This window comes from Etheostoma spectabile, chromosome 17 (assembly GCF_008692095.1).
Source record: "Etheostoma spectabile isolate EspeVRDwgs_2016 chromosome 17, UIUC_Espe_1.0, whole genome shotgun sequence".
Taxonomy (NCBI): domain Eukaryota; kingdom Metazoa; phylum Chordata; class Actinopteri; order Perciformes; family Percidae; genus Etheostoma; species Etheostoma spectabile.
Genome location: NC_045749.1, coordinates 1161257 through 1174133, shown reverse-complemented (window position 1 = coordinate 1174133; position 12877 = coordinate 1161257). Strand labels below are relative to the sequence as shown.

The 12877-nt window shown below is 42.2% G+C and overlaps 1 protein-coding gene across 1 annotated transcript in view; it reads left to right on the top strand.

The window, feature by feature from the left end:
- atrnl1a (attractin-like 1a) overlaps positions 1-12877 on the top strand; it is a 287103-nt gene that overhangs the window by 101307 nt on the left and 172919 nt on the right. The window contains 2 exon segments of the mRNA XM_032542162.1: positions 5494-5742; positions 6965-7102. Of these exon segments, the coding sequence (XP_032398053.1) occupies positions 5494-5742; positions 6965-7102 (387 nt within the window).

The window sequence follows — 12877 nt, the reverse complement described above, 5'->3', positions numbered from 1 at the left end:
TCCCAGTGACGACGCAACTTGTGAAAGTTTTAAGCGAGTGATGTTTTGTGGTGCCGGCTGCGATGCAAACACGTCTTTCTGGATTTGACCTAGTTACTACATTTTGTTTGTTCTCTTTCATACAAAGTTGATGGGAACCTTTTGGATATGGTGTTCCCAAGAGTTGACCTGTATATCAACTTGATTTTGTACTGTTCTGTACATCAAAGCCTTGTTCTTTAAATCTTAACCAGCATGGCTGTAGTCTTGTTTTAATCTGCTGAATTGTCACTATCCATCTTAAAATGCCTCATAAATGAAGGAGAGTTCTCCTTTATACCATAGACTGTATAATATTAATGCACAAAGCATTAAGTTTGGTGAAGTGGCTTAAAATTGCTTTCTATCTGAATTCCTGCAGGGGGCGACACGTGTGGTTGCAAAAGGAGGTTGGTTTCTGTAGAAGTCTGTGAGAAAGTGACTCACTTCTCAGTTGATTTATTACGAGCTTTCCTTAGTATCAGCCATTCGTGAGTATGTAGCTGTGGCCAAATTCTCTGGGCGGGCAAAGCAGAGAAAGGGGCGGTAACCTGGGCCCTTATGACCTCATAAGGGGCAAGATTCCAGATCAGCTAATCTGAGCTTTCATTTTCTCAAAGGCAGAGCAGGATACCCAGGGCGGGCTTGGTTTACACCTGTTGCCTTTTCTAGCCACTGGGGGACCAAAGGCAGGCTGGGGGGACTCATTAATGTTAAAAAATCTCAAAGTGAAATTCTTATGCCATGGGACCTTTAAGTCTTCTGCAACACAGACTCAACGACTCATAGCAGATCTCCACAAACCAATGGGTGACGTCACACAAACTCTGTCCATTACTATTAATAGTCTATGTTTTATACACAGGTAGGATTTACCTTCCCTAACTCGTAATTCGATTGCAGTAAAGTACAATAAATGGAAATTAAAGTGCAATTTTGCCTCTTTGCTGACCCCCGTTAGTACAGTAGAGTGTACTTTTGCTGCGGAGCTGTGTTTGCAAACACAAAAGATTCACCCTTTTTGCAAGAAATTAGAGGTTTAACATTTAAGCAGAGGGAAGTGCAAAAATCATTGTCCCTGTTTGTATCCACAGAGGATCAAAAAAATACGTTTGTCTTTCCACCATGATTAGATCACATTTGTTTTTTATTTAAGAAACATGTTCTCCAGTCTCATGAGAAAAACCGGACCATCCAAAAGGAAATTTCCTCTGGAAATTGCCTGGAGCTGTTATGTCATGCAATAGCAGAAGGCACTGGTAAATCTCTGGTGCTGTTAACCAAAACTAAAGGCTTGTAAACCCTGCAGGCACACACTCGAATGTAACACTTCCCCCTCTTATCGTCATCTACCCCCGAGTTCACAAGACTACGTGAGGCGATAACCACTCTTGATTTCCATGTGGAACACAGATGAAGCCAGATAGCTGCAAATGCTGTTAGAAATAGGCTCCTGCATGGAGAACATAGCAGGTAAAGTATATTATCTACACCAACCGCAGTTATGTAAGTGGCCATCTTAGGAATTAACAATTTCTTGCTCTGCAGGATTTGGTCTCTGATGTGTGTATGAGCTGCTTACACTCGTGTCATGTAGTGTCCTCCGGGCCCCTTTCATCATATTTGTGGCATTTAGGCAGAAGCCTGATATGTTTCATTGATTTTCCAACACTGATTTTGACACATCACATCACAAATGAAATGCAGTCTTGAGCTGCAAATGCACCTTGCAATGTGTTTTTAGGGAGGCAGTCTGTTTACAGAGATTAGCTCTGCATCAGAATATATTTTAAAGCATCGTGTACTCTCACTGGCCTGAACCTTTTCATCTGACTGAGCCACTTATGTGTTTAATTAATGATGTAACTTCTCCTCCTGGCTCTCCTTAAGGGTGACACCTGTGCTGCTTAATGCAGGACTGCACGGCATTTTTCTTTATCCTTTGTCCCACGCCTTTCGAGACTCTTAAAGGGTCATTTAGTTTTTTTTCAACCTGGACCCGGTTTTCCTATGTTTTTGTGTGTAAGTGACGGAACAACAATCTTTGAAATTGGTCCAGTATTAAGCGTGAAACCCTATTGGGCAGATGTGCATCGTCTTTTTGGTCCACTAAAAGTGCTTTGTGTTGTCACGGAAAGGCGAGAGATAGGACTTTTTAAAACCTCTTTAAGTCTCTTTAAGTCTTTCCTGAGGTTGCTAATGCTAAACCCACCAAACTCCATTTAAAAAAACAATACTTTTAGAGTGTATAGAGCAACCATATTTTCACATGTAAATCGGTAAACTATGTGTTTATTTCAACCAAACCTAGAGTTTGAAAAGTGGAAAGACAACCCAAAACGGCCTTTTCATAGTGACTGGAGTCTGGTGGTTTTAATAAACGCAATTTTGCCGATGTTTTTATGTTTGGGAAAAAAAAAATGACTCTTTAACACAAAGGTAGGAAACATGCAACTGTTTCCATAAAAGCTGCCCTTAAAAAAATGAATTAGAAGCAAAGACCAATGACAGACAGACAGCAGGGCAGAGTGTAAACTTGGTTCACGTTAAGTGGAAAACTGTTAAGTGCCTTTTGACATCGCTCGATCATAATGAGCGAAGCAAAAATTACCGAAGTGCTGCCACTGCAAGTCTAATAACCTGACCTAGAGGGACACAAACCGGCTGCCACAAAATGGCTGCATATTGGATCTATTAAATCAAAGACAAGTAATCTATTTTGTAGTATTATAATGTGATGGTTTGGCACATGAGAAGTGTTAGGTTTATAAAGAGCAATTTCCTGCAATTTGAATTTATATTTGAACATGATAAACAGGCCTGCTATGTTTATTGGATATTAAAACAGCTCTTGATTATGTAAATATGTGCTTTTCTAGCGGAAAAAACCCTATGGTGTGGTGGATTAGGGATACTCTGAGTCTTTGAACTATTGACTCAAGTGAAGAAGGACTCTGTTTTCAGCGGAGGAGTAAAAGAATTAAAACGGGGAGTGGAGAGATGAAAAGAGGAGATGAAGAAAAAGTAGTTCCATTACATTTATGCCCAAAGTGTGTTAAAGTCATCCAGAAGGACAACAAATTAAATCAAAATGACAGGAAATGAGGGAGACGAGAGTGGTGAAGAAAGCAGCGCTGAAAGAGCACAAGAGGGAAAGATGGCTTAGTGAATGGACAGAAAAAAAGATCCAAAAGAGCCGGATAAAAATGTGGCAGAGAGGAGATACAGAGTGAATCTGAGAGAGGGAGAGAAGTTTGTAATTATAAAGGGGCAGAGAGAAGAAATGAATCAGCATTGCTACAGTTGAATAATGCAACAAGGGAGCCTGCAAACACACATGCAGAGGACGGGGGGCAGGGGGGGGGGTGTTTCCAGCAGAGCTAGCTAGCCGGGAGAACGAGATACATGTTCAGCTAGAACATCTGTGGCTTATGGAAATGGCTTGTTTTCAAAAGAACAGCAACTTCTGGTGGAAATGCAAATTTGACTTGACGCTGCATTTGAATCGCCTCGCCGGGCTAAAACAGCCAACACCTCGGGTAACTCCTCAACCTTTTGGTTTCCTGCGGACACCCCAAGATACCAATAATATGAGTTTTACCTTCTTCTCTCTCTCTCTGTGTGAGCATGTTTGTATACCCTCCCTGGCTTTGTAGACTAACATTTATCATGACAAGAAGACAAGTTGAAGTTGAAGACAAGCATAACAAGCTGTAGAGTTAACTTTGGAAGACTGGTTTCTTCCACTTGATTTCTTATTCTTGTCACTTACACGTTCAGGGACTCATCTTGGACCTGACGCAAAGCCCGACGCATTTATCTTTGCTATTTTAACACCATCTAGCACCCACGTTGTTTTAAATAGCAAAGGCACTTGCGCCCATCTTTGTGCCTGTGGTCTTACAGGGAGGTGTGTTCAGGTGCATTCTTGGCGTATTGCTATCTAGAGGCAGTGGGAAGTGATCGCGCCATTGACCAACAAACACCTGGTCTTAAGTCAATAACCTAGCATTTCATTGTTATTTTTACTGCGCTTTATTAAAATGCGCTTAGGCTCGTGAACAGCGCAAGCCTAGGCGCACTCACTCTTCTCGCCTTCCTGCTCAGCAAATCCGTTATCATAACAGCAGCGTGCCAAGGTACAAACGCGCCTGGCTCTTAAAGGGAATGGGAGATGACACTCTGATTGGTTGATTGATGTTATGCCTAAAACACACCTATGACTAATAAATCTACGATGTACAACCCTTTTGACCCATGCGCCTGGCCCACGGACCCTCGTTTCCACCGTCAAACTAGCAAAAGGGGATTTGGATGCGCCCTGAACGTACCTGCGCCATGCGCTTCACACCGTGTGCTTAGGTCGTTAAAATAAGGCCCACAGTGAACAAAAAGGGCTTCAGTAGGGTGATTTTGTTTTCTTTTACAAGTATTGAATGCCATACCATAAAAAAGTGTATTTTTTAATTTGCACCAGTGAAGTGCTTTTGAATGTCACATCCACTTTTATGAATACAAATGCATTTCTCAACATGTTGCTGTGGGAAACAAAAGTCATTCTCTTTCTAAATGCTGAGGGTCAAAGAAAAGGTTAGCACAACAGATGCTAAATATATTAGAGGAGGAAGGTAGATTATATCCCTGGACCTGTTTATTGTGTTAGTGCTTTGCTCGAAGCTGTTTGGATTAACTATAGTACAGTCTGGAGGACAGACTGGGGTCAGAACAGGCCTTTAAAGATGCTTTACATCCGTGTGTCAATAAGTTACAGAAATGCAGATATGGCTTCTGTTTTAATGTATTTGGATACAGTTTTATTATTGTCGTACATGCATATGCACAGCACAACATGGTGAGAATCAGACTCCACATTTAACCCATCCTGTCAGCAACTGTTAACAAAAAAAGGTCTGAGTGATGCATTTAAGGTCATTTTTTGTATTTATGTGCAGTTAATCACTGTTGATACTTGTCAATGGATTCCTGTGAAGAATGAAACATAAAAATGGAGGACTTTCACTTTCTGGATAGAAAGGCAGTGACAAACGGTCCTGTCCTGGCAGATCCAAAAACTCATTTGGGTTTTGTTTGGTGTTTTACCCCCCAACATCGCCTTCCAGGCATCGCTGCCTGGTAGCACTAGGATTAGGCAATGGTTAAAGTAAAGGTTAGCTGCCTTGAAGTCAACGGTGACAGCGCTGCCTGGAAGTCCATGTTGGGGGCTTAAAACACCATTGAGCGTTGTGTTCCTTTGAGCAGTTCCTGGAAGTAAAGAGGCCATTTCATGACGTCGTGGACCGTTATCAAAGACGGAAAAAGTATTACTACTAACTTTATACTCTAGAAAAATGGAATCGGTTTGTATTTCCATATGTGAACAAAACCAGAAACCTATCAGACGTTTTCTCACCTCACTTTAAAAACTGTTTTTTGATTGTCTTTTGTCTCTTCTCCTGTCTCACATCCGTTCTACAGCCCAGAACTGTTCCGGTCTGAGGACATGTGCCGAGTGTTTGGAGAGGACGGAGTGCGGCTGGTGCGGTGATCCCAGTAACACTGGCAGGGGTGTCTGCATGGAGGGGTCCTACCGAGGCCCTCTGAAGCCCGCAATCGCCAGGGCTGGGCCCCGAGACCGAGACAGACTACGAGACAGGGACATGGTGCTGGATCAGAGCCTCTGCTCGTCTGATCGAGGCTACAACTGGGCCTTCATCCAATGTCCCGGTGAGTGAACCACTGCAAAAATACCCAGTTGAAAAAAATGAAGTCTCTCTTTGTCTGGGGTTATATGTCTGCACCTCTCAACAAAAAACTGAACGTAATAATCAGGGTGCGATTTGTGGAAAAAGAGGGTGCGTGTGATGTTTTGAAAAAACAAAATTCTTATTGAACTCATCAGTATTTTTACTCTCATCTTTAACTTCCACGTGTGGTCACATAGGGTCTGCCATAATGCACAACAATGCAAAACATACAAAAATAAAATCCCAATTCCAATGTATACACAATGTCAAAACCTCGTTTGGTCCGGGCTGTCAGACTTTTCAGTTTGGTCCAAACCAAAATTGCGGCTGAGAAAGGTTCCTCGGACCACGGTCCGGATCAAAAGACCAAACATCTACAGATACATTTTCTCTCCAACGGGGATAAAAATAATTTATATATATATATATATATATATATATATATATATTAGTGCTGTCAAACGAAAGTTTATCCCGACTAATTGCATTGCCATAGTTAACTTGCAATGAATCGCACATTTTTATCTATTCTAAATGTCCCTTGTTTTCTTTTTGTCCCATAATTTTTTTAATGCAAATTTTTAACCGAAAACAACATTGGCATATAGCCTACTGTAGTGTTCACTGTAGGTGAATTGGTATCAGCTTGGCCATCAAGTAGTATTTCAGACTGGACGTGCTGCAATGATAGCTCAGTTCACAACGACCAAACACACAGATCACTTTGGTCTTGTCAATGGGACATTTGGCATCTTTTAAAAAGTCAACTTTCCATTCATAATCTCATCTGCGTCCATTTTGGCGTCTTGTGCTCACCATCCAATCAAAACGTAACGCTACTACTCTTTGGCCGGCTCACAAACCCAAACGGCGTGTGTGCAGCGTGCCTGTTGCTTTGTTTCCGGTCTAGCTAGGTCCGGTGGGGTGTTGTAGTTTTTCTAATGTTACTGGAATAGTTATTGGAACAGCATGCTAGGCCAAAAAGAACGTTAATCTTGCGATTAAAAAAATTGACGCCATTGAAATGGGTTTGCATAAACACCGTTAATAACGCGTTTAACTGACAGCACTAATATATTTATAATCCCACACACCCCCGCCTCCGGCAAATGGCACCCTGATAATAATCCTAATAAAGGTGTAGGATTTATTGCCCTTCATCAGCTGAGTGTGTCATGTGTTTGTGTATCATTTCCCCGCAGCGTGTCAGTGTAATGGTCACAGCAGGTGTGTGAACGGCAGTGTGTGTGAGCACTGTGGGAACCTGACAGCAGGGATGCACTGCCAGAGCTGCATGCCCGGTTACTATGGCGACCCCACCAACGGAGGAAAGTGCAACGGTGAGTGCAGAGGTCACAAGGCTTGACCTTGTGTTTCTTCTTTGTCGTGATCTGCAAAATGTGTCTGCAATTTGAGTCCTTAAAGTGAACCCTTTTAAAAAAAAAAACAATTTATAAAAAGTCTGAAATCTGGTAGGACCAGGCTAATGGACCACAGTCTGGTAAGACCAGGCTAATGGACCTGAGTCTGGTAGGACCAGGTGCTAATGGACCAGAGTCTGGAAGGACCAGGCTAATGGACCAGAGTCTGGTAGGACCGGGTTAATGGACCTGAGTTGGTAGACAGGCTAATGGACCGAGTCTGGTAGGACCAGGGCTAATGGACCAGGTCTGGTAGGACCGGGCTAATGGACCAGAGTCTGGTAGGACCAGGCTAATGGACCATAGTCTGTCATGACCGGGTTAATGGACCGGAGTCTGGTAGGACCGGGTTAATGAACCAGAATCTGGTAGGACCGGGCTAATGGACCAGAGTCTGGTCGGACCAGGCTAATGAACCAGAGTCTGGTAGGACCGGGTTGATGGACCGGAGTCTGGTAGGACCGGGTTAATGGACCAGAGTCTGGTAGGACCGGGTTAATGGACCAGAGTCTGGTAGGACCAGGCTAATGGACCAGAGTCTGGTAGGACCAGGCTAATGGACCAGAGTCTGGTAGGACCAGGCTAATGGACCGGAGTCTGGTAGGACCAGGCTAATGGACCAGAGTCTGGTAGGACCGGGTTAATGGACCTGAGTCTGGTAGGACCAGGCTAATGGACAAGAGTCTGGTAGGACCGGGCTAATGGACCAGAGTCTGGTAGGACCAGGCTAATGGACCAGAGTCTGGTAGGACCGGGCTAATGGACCAGAGTCTGGTAGGACCGGGCTAACTGAGACCCTCATTTAAAAAAAAAAAAAAAAAAAAAAAAAAGGGCCGCAACTAATGATTATCTCCTTGTTGATTAATCTGTCCCTTATTTTCTCCATTAGTGAATTAGTTGGTCTATAAATCATTTTTTTTAAATGGTGAAAAACAAACTTAAAGCTTTTCAGTTTACTATCACAGAGGAGGAAATTATAAAATATTCACATTTAGGAAGCTGCAATCAGAGATTTACTCATTTACTCAAAAATAATTCTCAAACCGATCAATGGATTATCAAAATAGTTGGCGATTAATTTACTAGTTGACAGCTAATCGATTAATATATTGAATCTTGGCAGTCGATTTCTCTGAGAAACAAGTTTGCTGTAAGAAAATAAGTTTCTAGAGTTTAATTATAGACAGAAGTTACTAAAGTTAGAGATTCCTGCAGCTTGTTTTGGCTGAATTGCCCCGTTCTAAACTATGTGTCGCCTTCACTTCTTGCTCTGATTTGCTTATGAAGAAATAATGAGCCTTTAACCCTTGTGTTGTCTTCCCGTCGACCTGCAACTTTGTGTTTTTCTGGGTTGAAATTTCAACATTTGGTTATTTTTTCTACACTTTTCTTGACGTTTTTGTCAATTTTATTCCAATTATTTTGTCTCTTTTGGGTTTTATTGTTTAACATTTTTGTCAATTTTGACTGTTTTGGTCACTTTTTTCAACATTAAAAAAAATGATTTTAAAATTATTTTTTTTTTTTAGCTTTTTCCAACATTTGCCACTTTTTCAATGTTGTTTTGTCATAGTTCTGATATAGAAAGTTTTTGTAAATGGTTCAAATTTGACCCGAGGACAACAGGAGGGTTAAAAGCATGTAAAACTGCTGCAGGCAGTCTGCAACACTGCAGTAGACCCAACCAACCTGATGGGGGCAGTGTTTAGAAGCTGTTAGTGCCGGCTTTGGGTTCAGCAGAGCAGCGAGAAGGCAAACTACATGCAGGCCTGTAGTTTGAGAAGGAACGTGGTCTACAGACATCGAGGGACCAGCAGCGTAGTTGAGTCTCTGCTTCCATTTCGTGGCGTTCCTAGGGAACAGTGGAGAGGTTTGACTTAGGGAAACCCGGTGCTGATGGAGGCTCACATGCTTCATGTGCATCCATATTTTTTCTGCTTGGGATCTGCGTGTCAGCAGCTTTGTTTGGCTTCACATGGAAGTGATCATAGCAACTCCCGTAGCTGGAATTTGGTAACAGAGTATGTGTGTGAGTCAGAATCCACAGGAAAGAAAAAGGGGGTGTGCGTGTGATTCGCAGGCTCAGGAGGCTCGGTGTGGGAAAGGTGTATGATACGAATCTCGATGGGGAAACAACATCAAAGACGGGAGAGTGTAATGAATGAGTGAGGGACTGGCGGAGTGTGAGTGAGGAGAAGTGAGAGGGCGGTGCAGTAACATCAGTGCGGTGACAGATGTGCGTTTTGGCTTGGCGGCGGCGTGACATTAAATCGCTCTTAATCATTTTCTTATTTCCTGAGTTGACTGGTGTCTCCGTCCCTGGCGGCTTTTCACAGCGAACGCACCTCTGATAGATGCACGCCTCTCGTCGCCTCCGTACAGGACAGCCTCTGATGCACTTTCTCTTCTACTTTGGCTTTGTTTGCAATATTTCTCTTTTCACCCCGGCCTGTCTCCCTGTCTTTTTCTGTCTTTTTCTTGTGCTCTCTTTACCGTCCCCTGGCCACATTCTCTTGCTCTTTCTCTCCCCACATGTTCCATTCTTTATGCCTCCTTTGCTTATGTAGTTCATGCTGTATTTGTTAAATGTGTCATTCTCTTTCCCTTCTTTAATCATATTATTTGCTTTAGTCTCTCCCTTCTTCTCCTTTCCTCCTCTCTTCCAATTCACCTTTTTTGTACCTCATCTTTTCCCGTCTTTTTTGTCTGTTTTTTTAGTTTTCCTCCCCTGTCCTCTTCATTCCCTTCTTCTCTTTCCTCTTGTGTCCTCTGCTCTGGTTTCCTACCCCCCTTTTCTATTTTGTCAACTTTCCTTTCCTCTTCTCACTTCTGGTTCATTTCCGTCCTCTCCTCTCCTATTTTGGCTACACTGACTGCACCTATCCCTTCCTTTTCCCCTCGTTTACTTCCTCTACACTTCTGTCATTTCCTCTAAAGTAAATTCACCCCTCTGTTCATTTGTCCATCAATCCAATCATCCTTCTTTCTGTCTCAGTTATAATAAGGACCACTAGATTTACCTTGGGCTAAATGGCTGGGAGGCAATGATGGGTGGCCGATAAGAGGGCTAATGATAGAGAGACCGCTTTGTGCCTAACCGGGTTGTGGGGGTGGGGTGGGCGGTAAAAGAGGATGAAGGGTTGTGAGAGAGGGAGTGGGGGAGTTAGGAGGGGGAGCGAGGGAGAGGAAACAGACAGGCTGACAGAAAGAAAAAACCTGAATGAAACCATGTAGAGGGATCTACAAGGTCAATGTTGGTGAAAACGGACACGTCGCCCTTGGATAGAGAGACAACGAAGGAATGCAGGAGGAGATGGAGGGATGAATAGAAGAAGAGATGGAGGACAGACAGAGGAGAGGGGAGTCTGTCCGTTCCCTGTGACAAATGATTAACTAACCTTGTCGTGTGTTTTGTGTGTGTGTGTGTGTGTGTGTGTGTGTGTGTGGTGTGTGTGGTGTGGGTGTGTGTGTGTTTGTGGTGTGTGTGGTGTGTTTGTGTGGTGTGTGTGTGGGTGTGTGGTGTGTGTGTGTGTGTGTGTGTGTGTGTGTGTGTGTGTGTGTTATTAGCGTCCCTTTTCTCTGAATGTAGCATTCACCTTGTCCTGCACCCATACCAAATCAAACGCACCCAACCTTCAGAGCTGCAGCTAACAACATGTCTGATGTCCATTAGAGCCCGACTGATGAAGGATTTTAAAACCAACAATATTTGGTTATTTAAAAAAATAAAATCGGATAAAATATGCCGACAAAGAAAAGATTTCAATAACAGTTATTTGCAGTTATTTAGGAGTTCTCACTAAAATAATATTTTGTTGTCACAACAGAACAGAGGAACATCAACATATATTAAAGTTCTGATAAATAAAATGTATAAAAATACAAACTTAAGATATGAAACTTAAAGTCCTTTGAACAAAAACACATGAACAAAAAATCAATGTTGCCAACAGAGAAGTTGTAGAGCGTCCTCTGGTGGACAGACTATGCAACACCATCACCAAGAGGGACGCTGTAGAGCGTCCTCTGGTGGACAAACTATCCAATGCCAACGCTCATAACATGGTTGGGAGTCCGTTTTTATTTTTTATATATTCAATTATCAGAATCATTTGTCATTATAAAGGATTGTGATGAATGAATGAATATTTTCTCCGATAGATCGGTAAATGCCTAATATCGGCTTCTAATATCGGCCCGCCGATATATCAGTCGGGCTCTAATGTCTGTTTAGCCTTTTAGTCCCTCATGGGAGAACATTTGCAAACAGATTTTAGGCGCTGAAGGGAAATCTGCATGTTGTTATTCACATCCTGGGAGTCTTTGTTCTGTTGATTTTGCGTCTGGTTTTTATTACAGCACAGAGACACGCTGATGTTTTCTAAACATCCCGTTTTATCACTGGGAACGGGTTGTACCGGAGTGAACTCGCTTACTTTGCAGCTGGAAACAGTCGCACCTGGAAGTAGAGCAACCACAGTTGTGTCACTGAGTGGCTGTGTGGTTTGTGGTTTGCTTAATGGCACGTTAACAGTGGTGCTTGAAGATAAAGAGAGACTTAAGGTGGATTTATGTGTCTCTGGCCGGGTTTTACAGAGGCTCTGCCTCCTCAGCAATGTAATGTCTAGTCATGGGGCAAGGTAGATACCTCATCCCCTCAGGGACTGTTAGTGGTCAGCTTGTGCTGAAGACATACGTTGATCATTTATCAAGTAAAAATATTCGGGGTGGGGTAAAAGAATTGGTTCATTGGTTTTAAATAGATTTTTTTCCCCCCTACAATCTAATAATTTTTTTCCTTACCAATGATTCACCTAAATATTTTCTGTTGATGCAGTACCACTGACGGCGACTCCATCATATCCGTTTCCAGCCAAAGAGACTGAAAGCAAAAGATGCAGAAAATCCATGTGATGTTCTTCTTTACCAACGAAATTAATGTCAAACTGACATGTAATGTGCATTCTTCTTAGAAATCAATTAGATTTTAAAGATGTTTCATGCTATATTGTCTCTAGAAGTGTAGAAGTGTCAACGTTTGGTTTTGTTAAAGAAGGGAAAGAAATCCCAGTACTCAATCCTATCGAATCACAATAAATGACAATTGCAATACAAATCCATTCTATAGCCATGTATCGGTAAAAAATCGAATTGGGGCGAAAGCATACGAAACATTCACTGGGTACATTTTCTCAAATGTTAGGATAATGGGCTTTTTTCAGTTTTATATAATTGTAAATGAGATACTGTCAGGTTTTGTACTGTTGCTCAGATTTAAGAAGCAATTTGAAGATGTAACCTTTGGCTTGGGGAATTTGTGGTCTGCAGTTTTCCACATTTCATGCATAGAACAATTAACTGAAAAGTAATCCAAATGATTAATCTATATAGAAAAGAAGTCCTGTTACCTGTTTGTGGTTTCATTATAGAGATTGTTGAGAGTGAAGACAAGTTAAAATAAAAACAATCTGCAATATTCTCCTTTTTCAGTAATGTCAATACAAACTCTTGAAAATTACTGAACAGTACAGCCTAATAGGGAACATTGATACACTCATCTAGTGTTGAGGTGGTTATCTGGACGATCAATGGGTTAAATCCTTCACTAAACAAAAAAAAAAAAATCCTGTTATCATCTTGGTTAGGTCTCAGTCTACCTGGGTGGGTCTCAGTCTACCTGGGTGGGTCTCAGTC